The 21749-nt window shown below is 53.1% G+C and overlaps 9 protein-coding genes across 9 annotated transcripts; 5 read left to right on the top strand and 4 right to left on the bottom strand.

Annotated features, from left to right (window-relative positions):
• Positions 1-311: 311 nt before the first annotated feature.
• Positions 312-2415, top strand: TrAFT101_010113 (uncharacterized protein). The gene has a single exon (XM_024910963.2). It carries the CDS (start codon positions 550-552, stop codon positions 2071-2073), a length of 1524 nt encoding a protein of 507 aa, XP_024760945.1. The 5' UTR covers positions 312-549; the 3' UTR covers positions 2074-2415.
• A 492-nt stretch (positions 2416-2907) lies between these two features.
• On the bottom strand, positions 2908-6116 carry TrAFT101_010114 (uncharacterized protein). Its single transcript, XM_066128842.1, has 2 exons — positions 4873-6116; positions 2908-4795 (listed from the first exon to the last, which is right to left on the bottom strand). Exons 1-2 carry the CDS (start codon positions 5773-5775, stop codon positions 3350-3352), a joined length of 2349 nt encoding a protein of 782 aa, XP_065984967.1. The 5' UTR covers positions 5776-6116; the 3' UTR covers positions 2908-3349.
• A 1188-nt stretch (positions 6117-7304) lies between these two features.
• Positions 7305-10629, bottom strand: TrAFT101_010115 (uncharacterized protein). Its single transcript, XM_066128843.1, has 7 exons — positions 10216-10629; positions 10031-10111; positions 9722-9929; positions 9316-9449; positions 8710-8937; positions 8458-8623; positions 7305-8372 (listed from the first exon to the last, which is right to left on the bottom strand). Exons 1-7 carry the CDS (start codon positions 10376-10378, stop codon positions 7820-7822), a joined length of 1533 nt encoding a protein of 510 aa, XP_065984968.1. The 5' UTR covers positions 10379-10629; the 3' UTR covers positions 7305-7819.
• A 181-nt stretch (positions 10630-10810) lies between these two features.
• SSN8 (RNA polymerase II holoenzyme cyclin-like subunit) lies at positions 10811-12487 on the top strand. The gene is made up of 2 exons (XM_024899959.2): positions 10811-11110; positions 11175-12487. The coding sequence occupies exons 1-2, from the start codon at positions 10951-10953 to the stop codon at positions 11981-11983; spliced, it is 969 nt and encodes a 322-aa protein (XP_024760942.1). The 5' UTR covers positions 10811-10950; the 3' UTR covers positions 11984-12487.
• Positions 12190-14167, bottom strand: TrAFT101_010117 (uncharacterized protein). Its single transcript, XM_024908016.2, has 2 exons — positions 13235-14167; positions 12190-13070 (listed from the first exon to the last, which is right to left on the bottom strand). Exons 1-2 carry the CDS (start codon positions 13629-13631, stop codon positions 12217-12219), a joined length of 1251 nt encoding a protein of 416 aa, XP_024760941.1. The 5' UTR covers positions 13632-14167; the 3' UTR covers positions 12190-12216.
• A 420-nt stretch (positions 14168-14587) lies between these two features.
• Positions 14588-14941, bottom strand: TrAFT101_010118 (uncharacterized protein; the record flags this gene model as incomplete). Its single annotated transcript, XM_066128844.1, has 1 exon — positions 14588-14941. The coding sequence occupies one exon, from the start codon at positions 14939-14941 to the stop codon at positions 14588-14590; it is 354 nt and encodes a 117-aa protein (XP_065984969.1).
• Positions 14942-15948: 1007 nt separating this feature from the next.
• TrAFT101_010119 (uncharacterized protein) lies at positions 15949-16450 on the top strand (the record flags this gene model as incomplete). The annotated part of the gene is made up of 2 exons (XM_066128845.1): positions 15949-16136; positions 16222-16450. 2 exons carry the CDS (start codon positions 15949-15951, stop codon positions 16448-16450), a joined length of 417 nt encoding a protein of 138 aa, XP_065984970.1.
• Positions 16451-17744: 1294 nt separating this feature from the next.
• On the top strand, positions 17745-18026 carry TrAFT101_010120 (uncharacterized protein; the record flags this gene model as incomplete). The annotated part of the gene is made up of 1 exon (XM_066128846.1): positions 17745-18026. The coding sequence occupies one exon, from the start codon at positions 17745-17747 to the stop codon at positions 18024-18026; it is 282 nt and encodes a 93-aa protein (XP_065984971.1).
• Positions 18027-20561: 2535 nt separating this feature from the next.
• Positions 20562-21188, top strand: TrAFT101_010121 (uncharacterized protein; the record flags this gene model as incomplete). The annotated part of the gene is made up of 2 exons (XM_024911135.2): positions 20562-20825; positions 20895-21188. The coding sequence occupies 2 exons, from the start codon at positions 20562-20564 to the stop codon at positions 21186-21188; spliced, it is 558 nt and encodes a 185-aa protein (XP_024760940.2).
• Positions 21189-21749: the final 561 nt, after the last annotated feature.

Below are 21749 nucleotides of genomic sequence, written 5' to 3' on the forward strand. Positions count from 1 at the left end.
ACAGGGCCGTCTTCAGGGGTGGCCACCGCTGGCGCCTCTGATTTGCCGCGCTGTTGCCACCCGAGCTTGGAGCTACAGGCGTCCGGCTTTTCGGTTTCGCGGGCGTCTTGCATGGCGAGGCTAACTGCAGCAGTGGGCGGAACAGTTGCTGGCGACTGGCCCACCGAGTCTGCCTTCAGCTGCATGCACGCACACGACACGACACGATACGACAAACCGGAACGGCGATCAGCGCTTTTTTTTTCTCTCTCTTCTTCTCTTCTCTTCTTCCCTCTCCTCTCCCTCTTTCCTCGCTGGCCATGTTCTCGCGCAGGGTTCGCTAGAGACTCAGCTGCTGTTGCGACAGGAAAAATTCGGTCGTCCCCCACTCCAACCACCACCTTTTGCAGATACCAGGGCCGGCTGGCTTTAACGCTTTTTGCTCGCTGATGCAGCAGTCCACGGCTGGGAGAGAAGCTGCCGTGCCCAAGAATAAACACCGCCAGAGCCGGATTTCGCATCGCCTCGCCTCGTCTCGTCTCGTCTCGTCGCCCGCGCCATCTGATCCCCATGGTCTCTCAACCCGATCCAGCGCCATCTCTCGCAATCCGCGGCACCTCGTCCCTGGTCTCCCGGCCGTCGGCTCGCAGCAAGCGCTACAATCGCTCAACAGTCGGAGCCGCCAGCTCGTATCTGCCGCAGAATGAATTCCCCGTCTTCTCCCACAGCGGCGACGTCGAAATCCTGATCCGCGCAGGCTCTGTCGAGAACCGATATCTGCTGCACCGACACACTCTGACGCGATGCAGCGGCTTCTTCGAGGCGAGCACGTCGGTTGAGTGGTCGCGGGCGCAGCCGCTGCTCCCTAGCGGTCACGAACTGTCTCGCATCGGTGAGGACGGCGGGGAGGCAACAGACACGGAGCATGCGGCGCCGAGGAAAAAATGGCGATACGAACTGGATTCCGGCTCGGGGCCGAATGACATTCCTATGCTGGTGCAACGAGACGAGCCTCGCGAGGATCCCCGGCCGATGGCAACGGCTTCTCTCTTTGGCCAGGCGCCCAAGTCCTCGCGCTCCTCTCATCACAAGAGCAGCAGCTACTCGCACTCATCCAAGCGCGACTACTCGCGGTCTGTTATGAGCCTCGGCGCCCAGCCCCAGACGCTGTCGCAGGCCGACGAGGACCTGCTGCGCGATTACGACAATCTGTTCCGCACCTTTTACAACTACCCGCCGGTCCTGGACAGCATCAACGTTGCCGACGCCTACGTGCAGTGCAAGAGCCTCTTGACGCTGGCAGACCAATACGATGCCCTGGCCGTCATCGGGCCTCGCGTAGACCACCACTTGCTGCAGTTCCAGTCACGCCTGTGGAAGCAGATTGCAAAATACCCCATTTCCTACCTCCGCCTCGGCTATCTTGCGCGCAGCAAGGTCATCTTCCAGGAGGCCCTCATCCATGTCGTCGGCCAGTGGCCCGCCGGCGAGCGCAGCCTGCGCGCCACCATGCCCGACATTGTGCTGGACATCATCGAGGACAAGGTGGATGAGCTGGAGGAGACCGTCAGCCGTGTCGAGGGCCGCCTGTTCCGCCTCAACCTCAACACGTCCAGGGGCGAGCGCGTCACCCCCAACAACGGCTACCTCGACTGGCTGGCCACGAGCCTCTTCCGCCAATGGATCGCCGACAACACCACTCCTCAGCCTCCGCCCGAGTATCGGCACCGCCCCGGATCTCGAGAGAACCGCCCCGCCGATCCACCTCCTCCTCCGCCGGCCCCGCCGGCGCTGACTTCTGTCGGAAGAGCGTACCGCACTCTCGGGTCCGACAACCCCGACACGTTTCTGGGTCACGATGAATGCAAGAAGTTTCTGAAACTGACACCCGAGTTCTACAGCCGGGAGAACCTGCGGCGGTTCGAGAAGCGCATGGACGAGCTCAAGGCCATGGCCCGATCTGTGGTCCGGCCCCTTATGAACAGTGGCCTTGAGCTGGACTTGAGCGGCTCCAGCCGAGTGGCTGACAGCATTGCGTACTTGACGTGCACTGAAGTCGGCAATAGAGACCTGCCCTGGTCGGTAGAAGAATGATTTCTTTCCCCCCTTTTTTTTTCTTGACGAAAGATGATGGGAGGAGTATATAATGATAAGAGCCAGAAAGAGACAAGTTACTCAGATTAAATGGCTTAATATTGACACATATACGGTACAGCATGAGGCGGCATAATATGGCATTTGTCAGAGTCTATGGTCTGCAATTCGCGTATTGGCGTAAAAGCAAAAACGATGAAAAGGGGAGAGAAAAAAAACCATAACGAGATGAGATGAAAATGATGATGATTAATATCACGCTATATGACTATTTTGATGGAAAGAAGCACATTTTTGGGAACGAGACATATACCGATCTGAACTGGACTACATGAAACGGGGGTTGGCTCTTTTTTTTTTTTTTTTTTTTTTTTTTTTTTTTACTTCTTCCAGGTTGAATACCTTTTTGGTTTTGGAACGATGGCTTAATCTTTACTTCTTTTTTTTTCTTCTTCTTCTTTTTTTTTCTTTCTCATGTTATTATTTTTTTCAACCGATACCCTTACTTGTCGTTTGTCTAGTTCAGAAAATGAGAATTTTTTTTTTTTTACTATTTAGCTGAACTGCGGCTTTCTTTTCCCTTATTCTCTGTTTCGAGAGGGTTTAGGCCAAAGTGCCCCTTTTCTTTTTCTTTTTTTTTTTTTTTTTTTTTTTTTTTTGTTTTCCTGCCTTGTTTTTCTTGTGGGAACCTGACACACAATACACGAGCGTGCACGATTGGTACATACAATGACATTGAGCAAATACTGATATACTGATGCTGATGGTGTTTGAGGCATTGCTTTCCTTGTTTCTTTAATATATATATAAACGAATAGTTATTCTCATTCTCATTTGGCATTCATAACTTATTTTGTTTATAATAATAAAATTTCATATTGTACTGTACTACCATGCAAAAAGAAAGAAACAAGTACATGTTTGCTACGTTTCAGCACTCCTCCCCACATATCATTGGTTAAGAAAAAAAAAAAAAGTCCATTAATTCGTTGTGCTTCCTCTTCTGTTTGAAAAAAAAAAAAGAAAAGAAAAAGAAAAAGAAAAAGCAAAAATCGCCGTATACGTCTCTGAGCATGTTACCACGCTTCATGTCCTAATGTGAATTAACTAGCATCTCTCCATATCCACCAACATTGTATTTCTTTTTCTCTGTCTTTGTCAACATCTCCTTATGGTATCGTCCCAAAATAAACTCTACACCATCATCGTCATCATCATCATTGTAAAAAGAAAGAAAGAAAGAAAGAAAGAAAGAAAAAAAAAGTTACTTCATCATTCAAGCATTTGCAAATACCAGCTCCTCGCGGCCAGACATAGAATCAATGGTCAGGTCAGATTTGCCATCGCCCTTGGTTCCCTCAATGCGCTTAATGATACCTCCAGATCGTTTAAAGTGCAAATCATCGCCTCGAATGTCCTGGGAGCCTGAAAGAGACGTCAAGAGAAACTTTCCTTCCCATGAAACAGGGTAGTTGAGCCTGAAATCGCCGCTAATGGATGCGTGGTGAGACTTGAGACGGGTCAACCCATCACCTCCACCGCTGGCATTCATAGTGGGTGCACGTTTCTGGCCCGGAAGCTTGTTCAGTTGCTGGTCGGGGTGGATAATGATCCAAGGTTCGTCGTAGTTATCCAACTTTGAGTTCTTGTCCTTTGACGGCGTCATGTGGTCGAGGTAACCGGCTGCAGGCTCCTTCCACAATGGCTCCAGCAGCGTCAACGTAGTCCCTCCACTCTTTGTGTCGGTCGAAAGGATAGGCTGGGACGAACTAGATCCAAAGAGGGGCAGCAGCTTCAACTTTTGGTGGCCAGAGATGGTCTCAATCTTTGCTTTTGATGTAAAAGCCAGCTCAGCGGTAATGTCGCCAGAAGACGAGGACACGCCAACGACGTAGTCTCGCGGAGGGAATTCGTCATCGCGCTTGTTGCTGAGCAAAGGCTCAACTAGCTTGATATCTCCGGAAACAGACTCGACATTGAGCACGGCCTGTTCAGGCTTCTTATCCTGTGACGGCTTTGGAGTAAGATCCGTCTTGATATCGCCAGAAACGCTGTGGATCTTGACGAGGTCGTATAGAGGGAACCAGCCGATAACATCGCCGCTGACGGTATCAATGATGATGCTCCGAGAGGCCAAAGTGTACGGTGCCACATCGCCCGACGACAAGCGGCCCGTAACCACATCTCCTGTAACAGTCTTGATCTGAGCATCGGTAACAGAGCTAAGGACGAAGCCATCTTTGATAGCGACGTTGAGTTGAACAGTCTCAACGTGAAGCGATTCGAGCTGAGCCTCACGAGGGACAGAGACGGTGATTCTAATCTGGATGCAGGGCCGCCAGCTGGGCTCCCTCCAGTCGACCCAGCGGGGAACAGTCACCTTGAACTGTTGGTCTCGCTTGTTGAAGTCGACATCGACATGCAGATCTTCGTCGTTGGTGACGATTTCAAGCTGAATCTGTCCGGAAGAGGAGGTATCAACAGGCTGTAAGATGACCTCGCCATAGACGTTTGGCGTGGGCCCCCGGCGGTTTCTGCCGTCTTTCTCGATGGTTTGGATAATGCTAAGCTTTTTGCTGCTACCGAAGCTGACAACCTCGTTGATCTTTGAGTCCTTGAAGGGCCCACCCAAGCAGTTGTTGCTAGGAGGCCACACCATGTTGGGGGGAGGGTTGTTAGTTGGGGGCGCTTTCACGGGTGACTTGTCAATGATGCCAGGCTTCTTCTAGTTGGTCATGGTGTTAGATGGTTAAAGTGTATATATAAGCTTTCTTTTATAGTTTTTCATAGCGGACTCACCCTGTCGTTGTCGCGCACGCCAATGCTGCCGCCAAACAACGCAATTACAATGGAAAGTATAACAAGGACGCCAAGGATGGTGCGAACCCTCTTTCTCGTGTTGGTGTTACGTTTGAATCTTCGCCACAATGTCTCTTGGGGTCCATTGGGCGCTCCACCCATAGACTCAGGCTGTCGTGGAAGCAAATTCTGGTTCTCCTCAGGCACGCCCATGGCTTCGGACTGTGCAGCCGCTTGTGGAGGCGTAAATGTCTGATAGCCAGAAGACAGCGGCGGTGACGAGGCCGAAGGAGAGTATGCCGGAGGTGCGTCGGTTTGTCGATGGACCGTGTACTGGTTTGCAGGCTGGCCCATAGAACCCGCAGGCTGGAACGACGAAACCTCTTCGTCAATGCTACGCCGGTGATAGTGGCCGGAGGGGGAGGCAGATGACGACGACGCTGAGGCCGACGACGAGCCCAGGTGGCGATGAGGCTGGAACTGGGGATATGCAGCAGCCGGGGAGGCAGGCGGAGGAGCACGGGAAGGGTGAGCGGGCGGGTAGAAGCTGGCCTCGTGAGCCACTGAAGGGTGGTGATGCGGCTGGCGGTCGTCAAAGGGAGTCGAGCCGCCGGCAGCAGCTCTATTTATGCGGCTCTCCTCCGCGGCCTCTCTCGCCTTTGCGGCGGCGTGGTCCTCCTGCAGCGTCGGGTCCTCCACCATGACATTGGGCACAAAGGGCACGCTGGACGACTGGCGCGCCGGGGAGGGCTGCGATGACGTTGCGGCCTCGTCTAGCCCAGACGACGACGCGTGGAAGTAGCCGTCGGCGGGCGACAGCGCACTGCTGTCGTCGTGCTGCTGCTCATCCTCCCAGGGGTTGTCGTGCCCGGAGTACAGGTTGTCGGAGTATGGGGCCGGCATGGCTCGAATCAAGGCCGGTGGCGTCTGCGAATATGGGGAACGCGGGCAGCAGAGCAGAAGTGAAACAGAAAAAGTCAAACGCTGCGCGGGTATTTCAAGAGCTGACGAAAGCCTGTCGTCGTCTAAGACGAGGCTACTGCCCGCAGAAACGGCAAAGTGGGTTGCACCACGGCTTGTGGGTTCAGAGCATGCAGGAGGTTAGCAGAAGTCAATGCAGAGGACCAGCCAACCAGGCGAGAGAGCGCGCGCTCGTATCTCGTCAAGCAGACAAGTCTTACTGGCAAACGGAGCAAGTAGAAGAGAAGAAGAGAGGCGAAGAGAGGAAAGAGAGCGCGAGAGAGAAAACGCAGCGGTGGTGTTGGACGAAATCGCACGCCAAGCACGGCGACTTGAATTCGTTGATAGGCCAACTGCTGCACATTGGCGGCTCAGCGCTACCTCGTCGCTACCTGGCTGCTACCTGTGGCCACCGCAGCTGGGCAGCCAGCTCGTGCGTCGACACCTGGTAATGTGCAGGTTGTGTTCTGGACAGCCGTCTGGGGGAGCTTCCTGTTCTCCTCCTCTCCGCGGCTCTCCACACCTCCACTCGCTGTACTTGTATCCGCTGTGCGTGCGCTAGACGATACGATGAAAACGAGTGGGCTAGCGCCTGGTATATAGAGAATTGCAGAAGGATGGCCAATTCTGACAGGCAACAATTCGCCGTCTCGGTGGTCCAATTAAGAGAGAGGCAGTTGTTTCTTTTTTCCTCTCAACTCGTACCAAACCCTCCATCTCTCCAATATCCAGAGATACAACAAAAGGGAAAATCTCTGTTGGATCCAACAAGCTTCAGGTGCCATTACCAACCAGCCAAACCAGCCCGCTAGTGCCCTTGCAAAAGTCCCCCAAAGGATCGGGCTAGGTCAAAACCACCCAGCTTCTCCTCATTAACCTACGGCGCCATAAGCTCGCTACGGGCCGGGAGTGCCGCACACGTGCTGCTTTGTCTTTTTTTCTGTCTCTCCAACTCTCCATATCTCTGTCCTAGGTACAGTACCCCCCGGAAATGACCTGCCGGCTGGCGTAATCAGGCACGTAACCCACCAAGCGACGATAGGGTGTTCGTCATTCTTGTCCTTCATGGCGATAACGATGGCCATTCTACGCGCCCTTCCTTTTGCCACCAAATGTAGTCATATCACGTAGCTTTAGACTAGCATTACGACCTGTTTCTTTTTTTCCCCCTCCAACTCAAATGCATGCATGCATGCATGTATCCCCATCCATCCATCCATCCCTGCTGCTCGATAGTTCTGCGCCAGGCAAAGGCAAAAACATGCGAGCCCCGGCTCCAATGAAATCCCCCCCGGCCTTTGCCACCGGTCACGGAGCTCCTCGTCTCCACTTTTCCGGGTACCGAGCCCGAAGCCATGACCCCCCATATTGGCAATGTGCCCATTTCTACTCCTCTGTTCTTTCTTCATCTTCAGGTTGCCCAGTTTGTTTACAATGCTTTGTTTCATTGTTTTAAGATTCAAAATTGAATTTTCTCAGTGTACAGAGTCTATAAAATGGTACCTGGATTGATGGCACTTTTTCGTGTCTCGAGAACCATGCGCATGGATCAAAGGTTGCCTTTCTTCTACCCCCCCGTTCTAATTCATCTTCCCCACTGAAACCAAAGTGTAAAATGGAATAATGTTTTCTTTTCTTTCCTTTTCTTTCCCTTCCTTTCTTCAGTCCATCGCATCCAAGCCCTCAAATAAATATGTGGCAATGATCAATACCGCCCCATGATACGTCTAAAACCAGCCGCCAGTCCTCCTTTCTACTACATAGGTCCAGCTTAAACAAACAGTCACAAAAAAAGAAAAGAAAAAAAAAAAAAGGCCTTCCAAATGCGAATGAAGCTCGCTTCCAACCATCCAACCATTATGTCCGACAAATGAGATCGACAATGCTAATGCAGTAAAATAGATGCGTGTGTGGTATCATCATCATATCCTTTCCTCTATGCTTCTCATCAGCTCCGTGATGTTGCAGCTACCCTGATTTTCACTAATCAGTGCAGTGCGAGAATGCGTTTTGCGTTTTCGTACACCACCCACGTTATACTCAACGCTGGGGCAACTTTAAGAAGGTTCGGCGTCAGGCCCTTGTAGAGTCCGCGGAATCCTTCATGCTGGATCGTCTTTTGCGTAACGTCCCAAATTCCTGTATATGTTTGAGGATGCATCACTGTGCCTTGCGTTTGTAATCGTGTTCGAACCACGTTGAGTGGGTAGACAACCGACGCGCCAAAGGCTCCGGATGTTGCGCCGATAATTCCCGTGGCGATATTACCGGGTTCAGCATCATCTTCGTGGCATCCCGCATATTTGGCATAGCGGATGCGGTAAGTCTTCTTGAGAAATTCAAATGTTCCCATGTCGATGGCACTATATGGGAACATGCCGATCAACCCCATAGCCACACCTCGATAGCAGGCTCGCAGACCGCCATCTGCATACATTTTCTTGGCCGTCTGTCGAACGAGGGCGCTTCCCGTCAGGCCATCTTTGACAGTTTCGCACTGAAGTCGGAATTTGAGGGTATCTAGGGGATAGACGCAGAACCTATTTTGAAAGACATGATCAGCAAGAAAGAAAATCTAAACTCATAGCAACACCAAGTCGCTTGGGCCCAACAGCTGCTACGTACTGGGCAATCATTCCAGCCAGGCCGCCAGCAACAAATTTTGAATACGAGTTGATATTTCTGGCATCTCCATGGCCCTCGAAATTTGCCAGCACTCGCTTAGCCGCTTCGTATGATCCGAACTTGATGGCTGTCTCCGGCATGATCTTTATCACATTTAATCCGTTGCCTGTTGTTTTTTTAAACGGCCATTGGTCAGCCTCATCGTGCAAAGGACATTCATTGCTCATCAATATAATGATTTAAAATGCTTACCGGCAAAAAAGCTGCGGATTCCGCCCGATCGATACAGGTCTTTCATAGCATCGCTGAAAGGCCTGGCTGCGTTTCTCAGGGCATCAATGACGCGGCCCTGCTTCAGAGCCCCTATGGCCGTCTCGGCACCGCTGTTGGTATTGACAAGCAGATACACCTTCAATCGGTCGAGCGGAGCAGTGGCCGTCCGCGACACTCCACCGGCGATGGCACCCGCAAGGAAGTAACCTGGATGGGGAGCAAAGTCTGTCAGTCTAAACTTCTTCTTTTTTGTCGGTAAAGCTCCGGTAGAGGACTCTTCACGGTGGTCGACTGAGATGCCATCGCCGTCGGTCTGTGTAATGGCACCATCTGCCCCTGACGGGTCCTGCTCGACTTCTGAAATCTCGATAGCAGACGCATGCGCCGTCGCGTCAACAAAATTTCCTCTTGCATGTTGTAGCCGCACTTGGAGCTCTGGGTCCGCTATCCCAGCGGCTTGCGGAGGAGGCGGTGGAGGAGGTGATGGAAGCTCTGGGGGCGTCCTCGGATAGGACGAAGGAAAGGCCACTCTTAGAAGAGAGCCGAAGAGGATATTAAGAAAAGAGCTAGAAGAACCGGCCCTACCTAAGCCTTCCAATGTTTCCCCACTCACGAGGGAGTCTCCCTCAGGCGTGACATTAACCACCGAGTAATAGAAGGACAGGACGGCATGGAGATGAGACGCATCCTGGTTCCCCGGCATGAAGAGCAGGAAATTCCTGGGATAACTCGGTCAGCTGGTGGATTCTTTTTCGCCATTCGGGGCCTTTTTTTTTTTCGTGAGGCATATATATCAGAGGGCACAAACAGGGCGTTTGTTGGTGATCGGTCTTGTGGTGTTCAGAGTGCCCATGTCCCCAGCTTAAGACCGAGGCACATGACCCCTTGGCATCGTGCGCCTGACAGCGATCCACCAAAGACCAATAAACGGCCCCCATCTATGTCATTGCAAAAACAAAGATATGGTCTGTGAATCAGAAGAAGTGCTTACCGCCATTCGTCAAAGCTAACATATCCATCATTGTTCAGGTCCATGTCGCTGAAAAAATCATTGAGTCTTCGGTTCGACACCGTCAACCCCGCAGCCTTGAATGCCGTTTGGAGCTCTGACTTATCCAGCTTCCCGTTGCCGTCGCGATCGATGGATTTGAACAGGTCGTAGAGTTGGCGCTCCGCTTGCCGCACAAAATCTCGGAATTCTAGCAAGTCAAAGAAAAAAAGCTCCGAGTCAGTAGCTGTAGCTAGCTGTAGCTTTATACAAGGCGGCCTGCGCACGCCAGGAACAATTGTTTTTATGTACCTTCATATTGAATCTTTCCGTCGCCGTTGGTATCCACCTCGTTCATGATCTTTTTCAGCATCGCATCCGCATTCTTCAGTGCTGTTTGCAAAAGAGAAAAAAAAAGTCAACATCCACATCCAGATACTTATTGTGGGGTAGGATGCGCAAAGGCGCAAAAGAGAGAGAGAGAGAAAGCTTCTTACGGTGATCTATCTTTTTAAAGCCCTTCTTCAGGCCCTTGAGGTCCAGCTCTCCGCTGGCGCTGGGCTCCAGCCGAGCCCAGAGACTCTCAACGCGGTCATGATGCTGGATTTGCGGCTCATGAAGCCCTTTCTCCACCTCGGTAGCTGGTCTAGACTGTGTCATGGCTCTGGCATGTCTCGAAGGCGACGTCGAAGCGGCAATTGGGATGCCGCTATGGGTTGAAGAAATCTGCAGGCACGTCGTCTTGTGTCGTTCTGGTGTTATCTCAACCGCATCGTAGAGGTCTGGAAGCTTGCGATCTGGCGGGCGATGCCAATTGAGAAATGGGGACAGCAACTGACGTCGTAGCTCGGGAGTAGCAGGATGGAAGGCCGCGGGTTAACGGCGGCTCTTTTAGGGAGGAATAGCCTTGGTAGTGCTGTGCTACGGGGGGGTTAGCGACCACTACGTAATAAATCGCAGGTGTTTGGTTTGGGGCAAATAAGGGGGGTTGATTTGATAAGGATAAGGCATATCGCTTATCGCCCCGCAGCCTCGCCTGTCTGAGCGTAGATTGGAGGAAATGGGTAGTACTGCAGTATTACATACAGGATTATGCGACACGCTTCCTTTCAACCTAACAATCATCACTTATCCAAACCTGGGTCAGTCGTTACACGTTCCTTTAAGAGAGATACACGTCTTATCTCGCTGTCGGAGGGAGAGGCGCCTTCGCGGCCTCCTGCTCCACAGCCATGTCCGCCAACTACTGGGAGTCGACGCAGAAGCGATATTGGCTATTTACCAAAGATGAGCTCGCCTCGATGCGACAGAAGCTGGAGGAGGAGAACACCGAGCTCGTGCGCATGTTTCCTCTCCCGCAGCCAAGGCATCTAGCCATTTACTTCAATCAGCGTGAGTTGCTAGCAGCGCCCCGTGATGCTGTCGTTTCCAGCTAACCCTCCCTCCCTCTCAACAGAGTTGCTGAGGCTGGGGAAGCGCCTCACCATCCGCCAGCAGGCCATGGCCACGGCGCAGGTCTACCTGAAGCGCTTCTACACTCGAGTCGAGATCCGTCGCACGAACCCCTATCTCGTCATCACGACCGCGATATACCTGGCCTGCAAGATGGAAGAGTCACCACAGCACATTCGTCTGATTGTGACAGAGGCTAGGCAGCTCTGGCAGGATTTCATCGGGCTGGACACGTCCAAGATTGGAGAGTGCGAATTCTTCCTCATTAGCGAGATGAGCTCCCAGCTCATTGTGCATCAACCCTATCGAAGCCTGCTGGCTCTGCGCGGCGAGCTCTCCCTGGTCGACGAAGATGTGCAGCTCGCCAAGTCCATCATCAACGATCACTACATGACAGACTTGCCGTTTCTCTGCTCGCCTCACACCGTTGCGCTAGTAGCAATCCTCCTAGCTTTAGTTCTGCGTCCCAATTCCACTGTTCCAGGACAGAATTCCTCAGGATCGGCTGCCGCTGCTGGCCTGGCTGCCGCACAAGCTGCGCTGAGCCAGGCACACTCAGCTCGATCAGGCCAAGGAGGCATCCTTGCCGAGATTCCGTCTACACCAGATGTCAAAGAACGGGTTCAGGAGGCCAGGATAACTCGGGTACAGCATTTCGCAGCCTGGCTAGCCGAGAGCGGAGTCGACATTGCCGCCATGGTGGACGCAACGCAAGAGATTATATCATTTTATGAGTGTTACGAACAGTATAATGATAAGCTTACGAGGGAGCAAATCAACCGCTTTGTCAAGGCTCGAAATCTCGATAAATAGGGGCTTGGGATCTGATTTTTGAATATAACGGCATGGAAAGCGCTGGGGATTATGGCGTCTTGGGCGTTTGGGAACGGTCTGCCTCGTTTGAAAGCTATGTTTACAAACCAGGCACTTGTTTCTCTCCTTTCTTTTAAAGTACATGGAACCAACAGTGGCATTAATTTAGCGGAACCCTTTTTTCAAAGCATCGGACTAAAAAACAAACGCTAGTCATCTATTTTGGTATAATTCTAATTTCTATGTCTATTCTTCTTGGACCGAAACTCGCTGCTGCTTGCACTTCCACTGTTCTTGGATGACCTGCCGTTCCTACGTCGACTGCTCTTCCACGATGAAATGGCTGCGTCAACAACTTCCTTGCCTTTGTAAATAGCAATGGAATGGCTGCCAGGAATCACACGAACGTCTACGCCGTCTTCACCCAACACCGCCTTGGTATCTTCGATCCACTCGTCTTTCACAATAAGAGCGTCTTTATCCCCCAAAATGACACAGACCCGCTGCAATCCTAGGCCAAGCTCCCGATTAGCAGCGAGTTTTTTACTCAAGACTGCCCACATCTTGTCGTGTTGGTCGTAAATTGGCGAATAGCGAATGGTGCTCATGTAAGAGTCAACAAATGCCGGATTAGCCTCCAGCTGCCAACCTATAACTTCACCGACCTTCACGGAGCTCTTCCCGGCAGTAATCTGCACGTCGTCAAAGTGGACATCTCCTTCGTCGCCTTCGGGCACATCCGCACTCTGCCCATGCTGCGGCTCAAGCCGGGATCGCATCCACCTCTGGAGAAGCCACTCGGGGAGCAGGCCGTGGGAGTACATGAGGCGGCTCTGCCAAGAAATGTGCGACTTTCGCACGAGGCCTCCTGGGCAGACGGCAGTGAGGGAGCGTACCATGTGCGAGTGGTATGCTGCAAAGGCCGCGACAAGAGCACCGCCTAATGAGTAGCCAATGAGATGGAAGGAAGAGGCGCCTGTCCAGGAGAGCGATGAAGATGCCAGCACGAGGAGGATCTGAGTAGTGTAGAGGCACTCGTCGTATGCCGTATCGGAAGGACCATCAGAGTAACCTCTCCCAAAAAGATCTACGTACGGCGCAGTGTAAGCTAACAGTCGTTGCCTGTATATCTGCCATTGTTCTTTGAAAATACAAACACAGAAGCATATATGAAGGGCCTGCCACACGCAAAAGTATTTGTAGAAGCAAGAGGGCAAATCAACATCAAGACAGAGACAAGAAAGTCCTTACCAAAGAGCATAACTCGATATCCCTTCCTCACCAACTCCCACGCCATGTCTCCCATGGCAATGCACGGCGTACCGATGCCATGGACCAGAAGCACCTTCTCGCCTTCCTCAGGACCCCACTCGAAGACCCTGATCGTGCCATACACCGTCTCGACGTCCCGGCCTCCCGGGAACAGCTCCGGCGGATACGGCACGGCCGCCGACTTTTCGGAGTCTTCCGGATCGGCGCCCGCACCGCGATCCTTGACGCGGACGATGTTCGTCTTGGGAGACTTTGCAACCGGTGATAAGGCTGGCCGGACGAGCAGGTAGAGAGACAGACAGGCCGCTGCTGCGAGAGCAGCGGTGCCTCTCCGCGAGAGCTTGTCTGGGCGGAGATGTTGCCCGTACAGACTCATGGCCTTGGCCGATTTTGTAATTATGCTCCGCTACGAACACGAAACCAGAAATAAAAGACCAGCTAAACAAACGAAAAAGGAGAGAAGAAAAATTTTGAATCTATAAAATCTAGACTGGGAATTGTTTTGCAATCGAAAAAGCGCCAGTTTACTACACATTCTCAATGCTGTTGCGAGGGTAGTCAATCTCCAAGGCCATTGAGGAGGGGCCGTTATCCACCCCGCCAAAATGCCGAGGGTGTTTTCCTCTCTTGTGAACATGGACGGCCGTGTCTAAGCGGCAGAAGCGAGCTATGCGCTTCTGATTCTACAATAAATCTTCAGACTTTATGGCAATTCATGGGATTTTGTTATCAGTTACTAAAGGTGGGCATATTGGTGTGGTTTTGTTCTGCCTATATTACAATTTGTTGTGCGTTCTGCAAACAAAACACCAGAATTGCCCCTCCTGCTGGCATCTAGACCACGTTTCGTTTTCTGTGGTTGAAAATGACTTTTAGATACTAAGCCATGAGAGGAAGCCAGTTTAAGGGGGGGACAAAGCGACCATCAAGGCTGTTGAGAATTTTTAGTTCAGCTGGTCATAAAAAAAAAATACTAAAAGAACTCAGCCTCAATCGATAGAGCCAGGACATGCACCATGATGAAAGCCATCAGTCGAACAAGTATCTGCATTCTTGAGCCCCTTCTGCAAGTCAAAACATGTAAAACTACGTCATTTTCACTCAAACATCCCTGCGTATGCCGCATGTAAGGGCAGTGCCGAAGAAAGGATAAAAAGTTATAAATAAAGAAACAAAAGGGGAAACTTGCGTGAGTCAATTACTGCATAGTACATACATGGCGGCATGGTGCATCTTGGCCTGCAAGTGGATGGAACCGTTGAGGACAGCTACAGACTCTACTGTGGCAGTTCGGGATTCTGCATACGATAAGGTACCTCAACAAGAAGACCCTTATCTGCCGGCAAGCCCGTCTGCTGCAATCGCCAAGGACGGCAGGCTCATAGCCTCTAAATCGGCGATCGAGAATGCCTCGGGCCAGGAGCAGTAGAGCGACGACTTCTCCGTGTGTCCGTGGAGAGCGGAAGACCCGGCGCCACATTCGGGGGACGAAGAGGGCACGAAGTCGCACCGTGTGGCTGCGGCTGCGTGGCTTTGCGCCCCGCCAGAGGTCTGAGGTCCGAGAACCAGCAACCCTGATGGCGGTATCTCCAGGAGAGGACCCAGGAATGCAGCACCACACGGGCATGTACCTGGCCTCCAGACGCCGGCAGCGTGCAAAGTACTCTCGGAAGCCTCCAAGGCCATTCGCAAGTCACTGCTCTGGTCACTTCTCAGAGTCTCAGGTCATTCCTCTCCACAAACGGGCGACGACTCCACCACGCCGTGTCTCGCTTCTCCACCAAATGAGACCCAAGGCAGCCAACAGGAGCTCGAGCTCAGTGTCCATAGGCAGAACTGGGCCAATCAGCATGGTCTATCATATTCGCAAGTATCTGTCCCCTGTCGTCTCACCGCTCTTTCATGGGTCCGGCAGGGTTTCGCCCAGGATCGAATACCAGGGTGTGTGCAAGGGGTAATTAGAAGATGTTGCTGCTTTTATCGTGCTGACCCTGTGGCTTTTCTCTTTGACCTCGAGCGGGCTCGTACCCTTGTAGAAGGCGGGAAGAAGGAAAAGAAGAACAAGGGATTGTGGGTAAGGCATCCATCCCGCCAGCGGCAGTATGTATGTACGTGCCTGACCTTGACCTGAAGGATCCGGAGAAGAGCCAGTTGCGGCTAATGATAAGCTGACGATCGATCGGAGCGCTGCTTCTGGCAATATCGAACAGGGTCCAGGCACGGAATGCTACAGGCACGACCAAAATCCGTTGGGCGCGGTGCGGAATATGGGGTGCAGATACCGAACGATCCCAGCGGACGGAAATGGAGAAGCAACCAAGCACACATCTACCGGAAGCAAGCAGCCAGGCAAGCAGGAGCCACGCGATTGAGCGGCGAACCGAGCCGGATACAGCGGGCGATCTGAGCGTCTGTTACTGCTGAGTGCTGCTATGGAGCACTGCATACGGCATCACGTTGACTGACTGGAGCTGTATGCGGCAACGCTCCGAGACACTGCTACTGCTAGTAACGGTGGTATGTTGTTTTGGGTGTCTGCAGGGAGACGAGCGAAGGACGGTGCCAAACGCAAAGAGAGTTCAACGGCGAGTGCTAGAACGACAAACTAGCAGGTATAGTACTCGTATACGCAGCAGCTGGCTGTGCGCTTTGTGGAAGTCGACGTGTAGTGCTACCTACTACTGTACTGTATCATGACGATTGCCGCACATGGCGAGGCCATGCTCGAACCAGAGGACAAGCCAGGCCAGACCACCCATCCATCCATCCAATGCCACGTCGGAGCCGACCCGGCGTTTACTTCTACGAGTAGGACTCGCTCAGGAGTGGCCGTCTACAACATAAACGATGGCGCTTGTGGCCGGATGACGCTGCTTGCTCCGTTAGCGCCCTCGACATGGCGGTGTTCTATTCGAAGCATTTTAGCCCCGTAGCAGCTTGCTTTGCTTTGCTCTTTGCTTTTGCAGAAGCAAGCTGATGCGGCAGCACCGCGCTACTGGCCAGAGGCGGGAACCCCGTGCAGTGCTTATTGTAAAACCAGCGGCTATGGCGTTACCAGGCGGACACACTCAAGCTACTGCTGGCTGGAGCAGGTCACCGAGAAGCGATTGGGTAGCAGCGATGACGGCATCTCCTGAAGGCATGGCCAAACAACGAAAGCATGGCATGATCCTGACGGCAGAGGAGCAAGAATAGCTGCAAATGCCCGTGTTGCAGTCATAAGTTTGGGATGGCACCGGTGGCCAGATTAGATGAAGCCAAATGAGCCAAGCCTCGCCGCAGCGGCATCGATACCACCAGCCATGGGGGAGGCGAAGCAGCTCTTTGCAGATCGATGCCGCGCGGGTGTAACAAGCTGGATCGATCCAATGCAGCTCTGCGAAACCCGAATTTGGACTGTCTTGGACCAACCATTCTCTTTGTCATGTAGTGCTATTGGGCTGGTCTCAGTCTGCGCCGCTCATGCTGGGCATGTATCTGCGTTACCCTATTCTTGCTCGTCCCACGCATGAAATGAGCTTCCCCGGGCTGCACAGAATCATGGAGGAGGCGCAGTCAGATGCTTGGACGATTAAACATGCTGTGGGTGGGATCTGCAACACCATGAAAAGAAACCCATCATTAGATTAAACAATCCTTTGCCGCCAGTTAGCAGAAATCCGGCTGGCTGCCGACGGTGGCGTTCGCCCAACCTGTCATTTGATATTATTTGATATGATAGCCTCGTCCTTGTACATACTACAGCCAATGGTACATCCATCCCTTTTGGCATCCATCATTCCACTTCGGCCGCACATCCAACCACCTCACCACGCCACAGTGCGCGAACGCGTGCTTACTGGAGACCGCCACATTTTTGACTCCCCCCTGTGCGGATTACTGGCAGTGGTGGGAGGGTTGGGGTTGGTTCACGGAGGAGTGTGTGTGTGTGAGTGGGTTTTGGGGTGCTGCTGCGCTGTATTCAAAAATGACTGGAAATTAGTGCTACTGTGCAGCTGGCTGAAAAGAGTTGGAGCCGGTGCGCGGCCGGGCCGTGTTATCTCGTCCATCTGCAGCGTCGGTAGACGACGGCCTCACTGTCCGAGAGATGGTACCTGTATGGAGATGGTACCTGTAAAGATGGCTTTGAGCTGTGGCTGTGGGGGAAAGTCAATCCACAGAGCTGTGGCAAAAACAGCCTTGGCAGGCAGACGCAGAGTCGCGATGCCGAAGAGGCGAGCATCATTGTCCATCGGCGGGTCAGTCAATATAGCAGTACAGCAGACTGCTCTGCCGAAAACAAGGGCTGGCCAGGAGGGGCTCCTCGACTCCCTGCCAGGGGGTTTGCTTCAGGTTTCATCTTGGCCCTGGCGGTAACTGGCGCAGGTACAGGTCCAAGTATGGAGGCAAGATGAGAAACGGAATGCGTTTCTTAACAGCGTCCCCGTATTGTGTGCCGTTGTCTGGGGGTGTGCAATTTCGACGTCGAGTCTCGTCAAGCCAGTCAGAAATGCGCGACATACACACGTATACAATCATATACAACAACAACAACAACAACAACAACAACAACAACAACAACAACAACAACAACAACAACAACAACAACAACAACAACAACAACAACAACAAAGAGGCAATAGAGCAGGTACTTCTTCGCACTTACAAGAGTGGTAGTAATCCCATGTACAGCCTGGCACTTGCTATACAAGACCCAGTGTCTCGCTCCACACACGAGGCCAGGATGCACGGTTCTACAGCTATCAAGGGCAGCATTGCGCCTTCAGAATAAGAATCAATTAAAACAAAGACAGAAATAAACATGAAATAAAAACAACCGCCGGCCGGAGCTGATACTAACACCGGGTTGCTTTGTCGCTGACGCTGGAGCCGGCGCATCGGTAGCAGCCGTACATGCAGATGCGGGCCGAAATGAACAAAACCCAGCTCGATGCCGATGGCATTGAAGAAGGATATTGCCTCTAGTCTCGCTTCTTTGAGCTCTTTAAATTCGATTGATGTCATGGAGGCGCAAACCAACACCATAATTCATCAAAACCCCAGGCCCGGACTGGAAAGTACTCGCAGCCCGAGAGCGAGGTTCAATCTCCGCCCATGTCATTGCGAATTTTAAAAGCAAATTCCCATGAAGAGAACTCCTCCATGTCTGCCTGTCCGCTCTGCCTGATGAAAGCCGGGCGGGAAATTTATTCACTATCTCATTACGAGTAGTAGTAGAGTAGTAAGTAGTACATACCGGTAGCACTACTACTAGCAGTACCCAGCTGCCCAGTCGTGGCCCAAGTCAGCCAAACGCTTGTCTCATCTTCGCTCGCCTTGCTGTTCCTGAGCAGAAAAGGCGATTGAAATTAACATGCACAGTACGTCCAGCGCTTTTCGCACCAGATCGCTTGCGGGATTCGCACCAAGTTGGTCAGCAGAGGCGACAGAAATCGCGTTAGGCCCGCATGGACCGACGACGCACTAGGCACGAAAACGATGCAGTCAAGTGATCATCCCTTTGAATCAGCGAGCTGGAATGGCTGGGATAGCCACGCAAACCACGCACTGGGCGTTGGGGAGAGGGGCCTGTGACAGCAACAAAGGGCGCCGTCAAGATGGCGCTACTGTGTACCGCTGCCGTACAGTGCAAGCAAGCGCACGCAGCGGCATAACCCTCCGAAGGGGTGGCAAGATCCTGGGCAAGCACCGTGCGAGGATTGGAAGTCTATCCCATCTGGGCCCATGCCAGCAAATTTGGCATCTCACGTTGTGCCGTTGGCACGAAGGCAGAGTGACTTGGCTTCCACGCAGCCCGCCACGCGACCTGTCGGTACCGGCCAGCGCACTTGGCGCTGTGGAGGCTTTTTGGATGGAGGCCTGTCGCCCGGTTGGTAATGATGCAGGGGCAAAAGTCTGGGACCACCAAGGCATACTTGCGCATACTGTATTTGACTTGGGGATCAGGATCACGGTACGGAGCGAGACATGCTTGCTGTCCAGAGGGTGCTAGCACGGACACTGTGTAGAGGCAGGCATCGACCGGTATAGGCGCGGTTTTTGTGCACGATAGAGAGCAGTATTTGTATTTGCTGCTGTTTGCGCTGCTGCTGTTTGTAGTACGGCTCCCCGTTCTCAGGCGTGACGCAGACATCGCCATGTCTCGGCGCTTGTTGCAATATCGGTGCGCTTGAGTGTGCGAATCAAGCATGTCCAGACATGCCAGCGCATGCAGTGGTGAGTGCATCAGGGCGTCTGTGCGTGCGTGGGAGAGAATAATCTGGGGGGAAGGATTGCTGACCAGAGAGCGAGAGAGCCCGAGTCCGTCCGGCTTCATCGCTTGGACCTCGATCGCTTGTCTCTGCGCCAGGCCGCTTGCAGTTCCGGGCATCAGCACAGTGTGATGGACGCAGCGCTGGCGGGATGCAGTGGGCGCATTGCTGCGTATGCACGGTGTGGTTTGCCACCTGACGACACAGTCCCATTGAATCGGGCCCTGGTATTCGCTCGATGCCGGCCTCTGGCCAATGGTGCCACAGTGCGCTGCCGGCACAGTACGTGCGGCGGCTACCCTGTAGCGCAAAGTACCGCGTGGCGCTCGGCAGCACTCCCCACTGTGCAAGCAGCGACGCACACACACGCCCTGAACCCCCCCCCCCCAAGGGGCCCCTAGTCCCGGTACGGAGCCTCGACTGCTACGACCCAGCACTAGTAGCGCTGCTGCACGCCAGCCCAATCGCTAGCTGGTGGCGAAGACGGCGTATCCTGGCTCGCCGGAATCTCATTCGACAGGCTGCGCCGCCGGGGCCTTCAGCGAGAGGGTCCCCCAAAGGCTCGCAACCAAACAAAAAGGCCGCTGCCCGCCGCAGACCCCCGAGCGCTTCTGCCCTGCTTTCCTGCTCCTCTGCTTTTTCTGCTTCCCACCCATTCGTACCACCCGCCCCCAACTCTACAGCACCCCGTTGCTACCGCCTTCAACCACCAACTCTTTCACACACTTTTTTTGCTCTCCAAAATTAGATACATACACAACCCACGCCTCGACATTGCCGGCCCTTTGCAGCGACGACGTTCTCTTCATCATCTGCATTTGTCGTTAACTGTCTAATTTAATCAACCCTCTTCTCCTGCTGCTCAAGCAAGACCAAAATCTTGTATACCAAAATCGTTGCTGCCCTACCGCTTAGCGCCTAGGCTTCAATTCCACACACACAAAACAGCGTTTTTCAATACAACTACAACGTCAACAACAACAGCAAATCGTCCAACTCTCACGCTGGACCGCCACCGCATCTTCGCATCATAACACAGACTCACAGACCGAACCATGTCTTCATACTACGGATACAACGCGCATGCCGCGCACGCCGCCTCTGTCTCCCACAACCACCACAGCGGCGGCCGCAACCGCAGAACCCCCCGCCTGACCGTTTCGCAGAACTCGCAGCGCCAGTTCCGCGGCGTGCGCAGCATGAAGGAGCTCAACGAGTCGGCGGCCCTGTCCGCCTTTCGCACCCGCTTCGAGGCCGGCCGGTCCTTTGATCTCGAGGACGACCTTGAGTTCTGCCCCGGCCTGCTGACTGACAGCGACGTGAGTAGCCCTCCAAGATCGGTGGCCTCGTCCCCTTCGCGCAGCCCCTCTGACTCGCCGCGCCAACAGTTGGTTTCCATCTCTGCCTCTGAGCGCTCCTCACTTGCCAGCAACTCTCCCGAAGCGTCGCCCACGCAACAGCCTCAGACCGTCGCTCCCGCCTTTTCTCTCAACTCGTCATCGCCTCCCTTTGTCCCGCCCAGCTTCCAGTCCCAGCCCTCAAGCTTCAAGCTGCACCAGCCCTCTGCCACGCGCGGCCGCAATGCCATCCCCATTGTCAACCCGGCCACTGGCATCTCCATGCCCAGCCCGCCTCTGTCACTGTCGCCCGCCCGGCTACAGCAGTCCATTCGCCGATGGTAAAGTGTCTTTGGCGAGTCGTCTATGCGCTTCCCTAGTTGGGGAGGGGCTGTCACGAATGTCGTGGAGACGACTCCCTCGCACTTGCTGTCGCGTGCTGTGCGTCCATTGAAGAAAGAAATTGAGATTGCGTCTTTGTTTCGCAGCAACCTTTTTCTTCTTGTCGTGGCGGACACAAGCGAAGCTTCAAAAACACTAAAATGATGCATCACCTTTTTCGCGGGCTGGGTTCCTCGAGGCTGTTGACTCTTCTTTTTCTTTTCTCCTCTCTGTCTCTCTCTTCCTATTGACCTGGGGTTACTGGCAGTCGCCTTCAACTCTGGTCATGGGATATCTCCAAAAGACAAAAAACGCAAAACCATCCTCCTCACCTCTCTACATATCACACCTCTACCCATTTCTATGTATAAGCACTCTTAATCTGCCATACACCGATTTGTTTCGACAGAATTTTCTTACGAGGATATTACCGGCGCGACTTGAGAAAGATCGATACCATTTTTCTGTCTTTGTTGTTTCACTTGAGAATGCCGCCCTGCTGAGTTTGAGGCTGCTGGGAACGCA

This window comes from Trichoderma asperellum, chromosome 6 (assembly GCF_020647865.1).
Source record: "Trichoderma asperellum chromosome 6, complete sequence".
NCBI lineage: Eukaryota > Fungi > Ascomycota > Sordariomycetes > Hypocreales > Hypocreaceae > Trichoderma > Trichoderma asperellum.

Bases quoted from the DNA above. Each gene is read 5' to 3' on its own strand.
- TrAFT101_010114 (XM_066128842.1), bottom strand. From the start codon at position 5,775: ATGCCGGCCCCATACTCCGACAACCTGTACTCCGGGCACGACAACCCC. The intron at 4,796-4,872 runs GTGAGTCCGCTA...ACCAACTAGAAG, and splicing joins GCGTGCGCGACAACGACAGG to AAGCCTGGCATCATTGACAA.
- SSN8 (XM_024899959.2), top strand. From the start codon at position 10,951: ATGTCCGCCAACTACTGGGAGTCGACGCAGAAGCGATATTGGCTATTT. The intron at 11,111-11,174 runs GTGAGTTGCTAG...CCCTCTCAACAG, and splicing joins AGCCATTTACTTCAATCAGC to AGTTGCTGAGGCTGGGGAAG.
- TrAFT101_010113 (XM_024910963.2), top strand. From the start codon at position 550: ATGGTCTCTCAACCCGATCCAGCGCCATCTCTCGCAATCCGCGGCACC.
- TrAFT101_010117 (XM_024908016.2), bottom strand. From the start codon at position 13,631: ATGAGTCTGTACGGGCAACATCTCCGCCCAGACAAGCTCTCGCGGAGA. The intron at 13,071-13,234 runs GTAAGGACTTTC...CGCCGTACGTAG, and splicing joins ATATCGAGTTATGCTCTTTG to ATCTTTTTGGGAGAGGTTAC.
- TrAFT101_010115 (XM_066128843.1), bottom strand. From the start codon at position 10,378: ATGACACAGTCTAGACCAGCTACCGAGGTGGAGAAAGGGCTTCATGAG. The intron at 9,930-10,030 runs GTACATAAAAAC...TTGACTTGCTAG, and splicing joins CGGAAAGATTCAATATGAAG to AATTCCGAGATTTTGTGCGG. The intron at 8,624-8,709 runs GTAAGCATTTTA...AAAAAACAACAG, and splicing joins AATCCGCAGCTTTTTTGCCG to GCAACGGATTAAATGTGATA.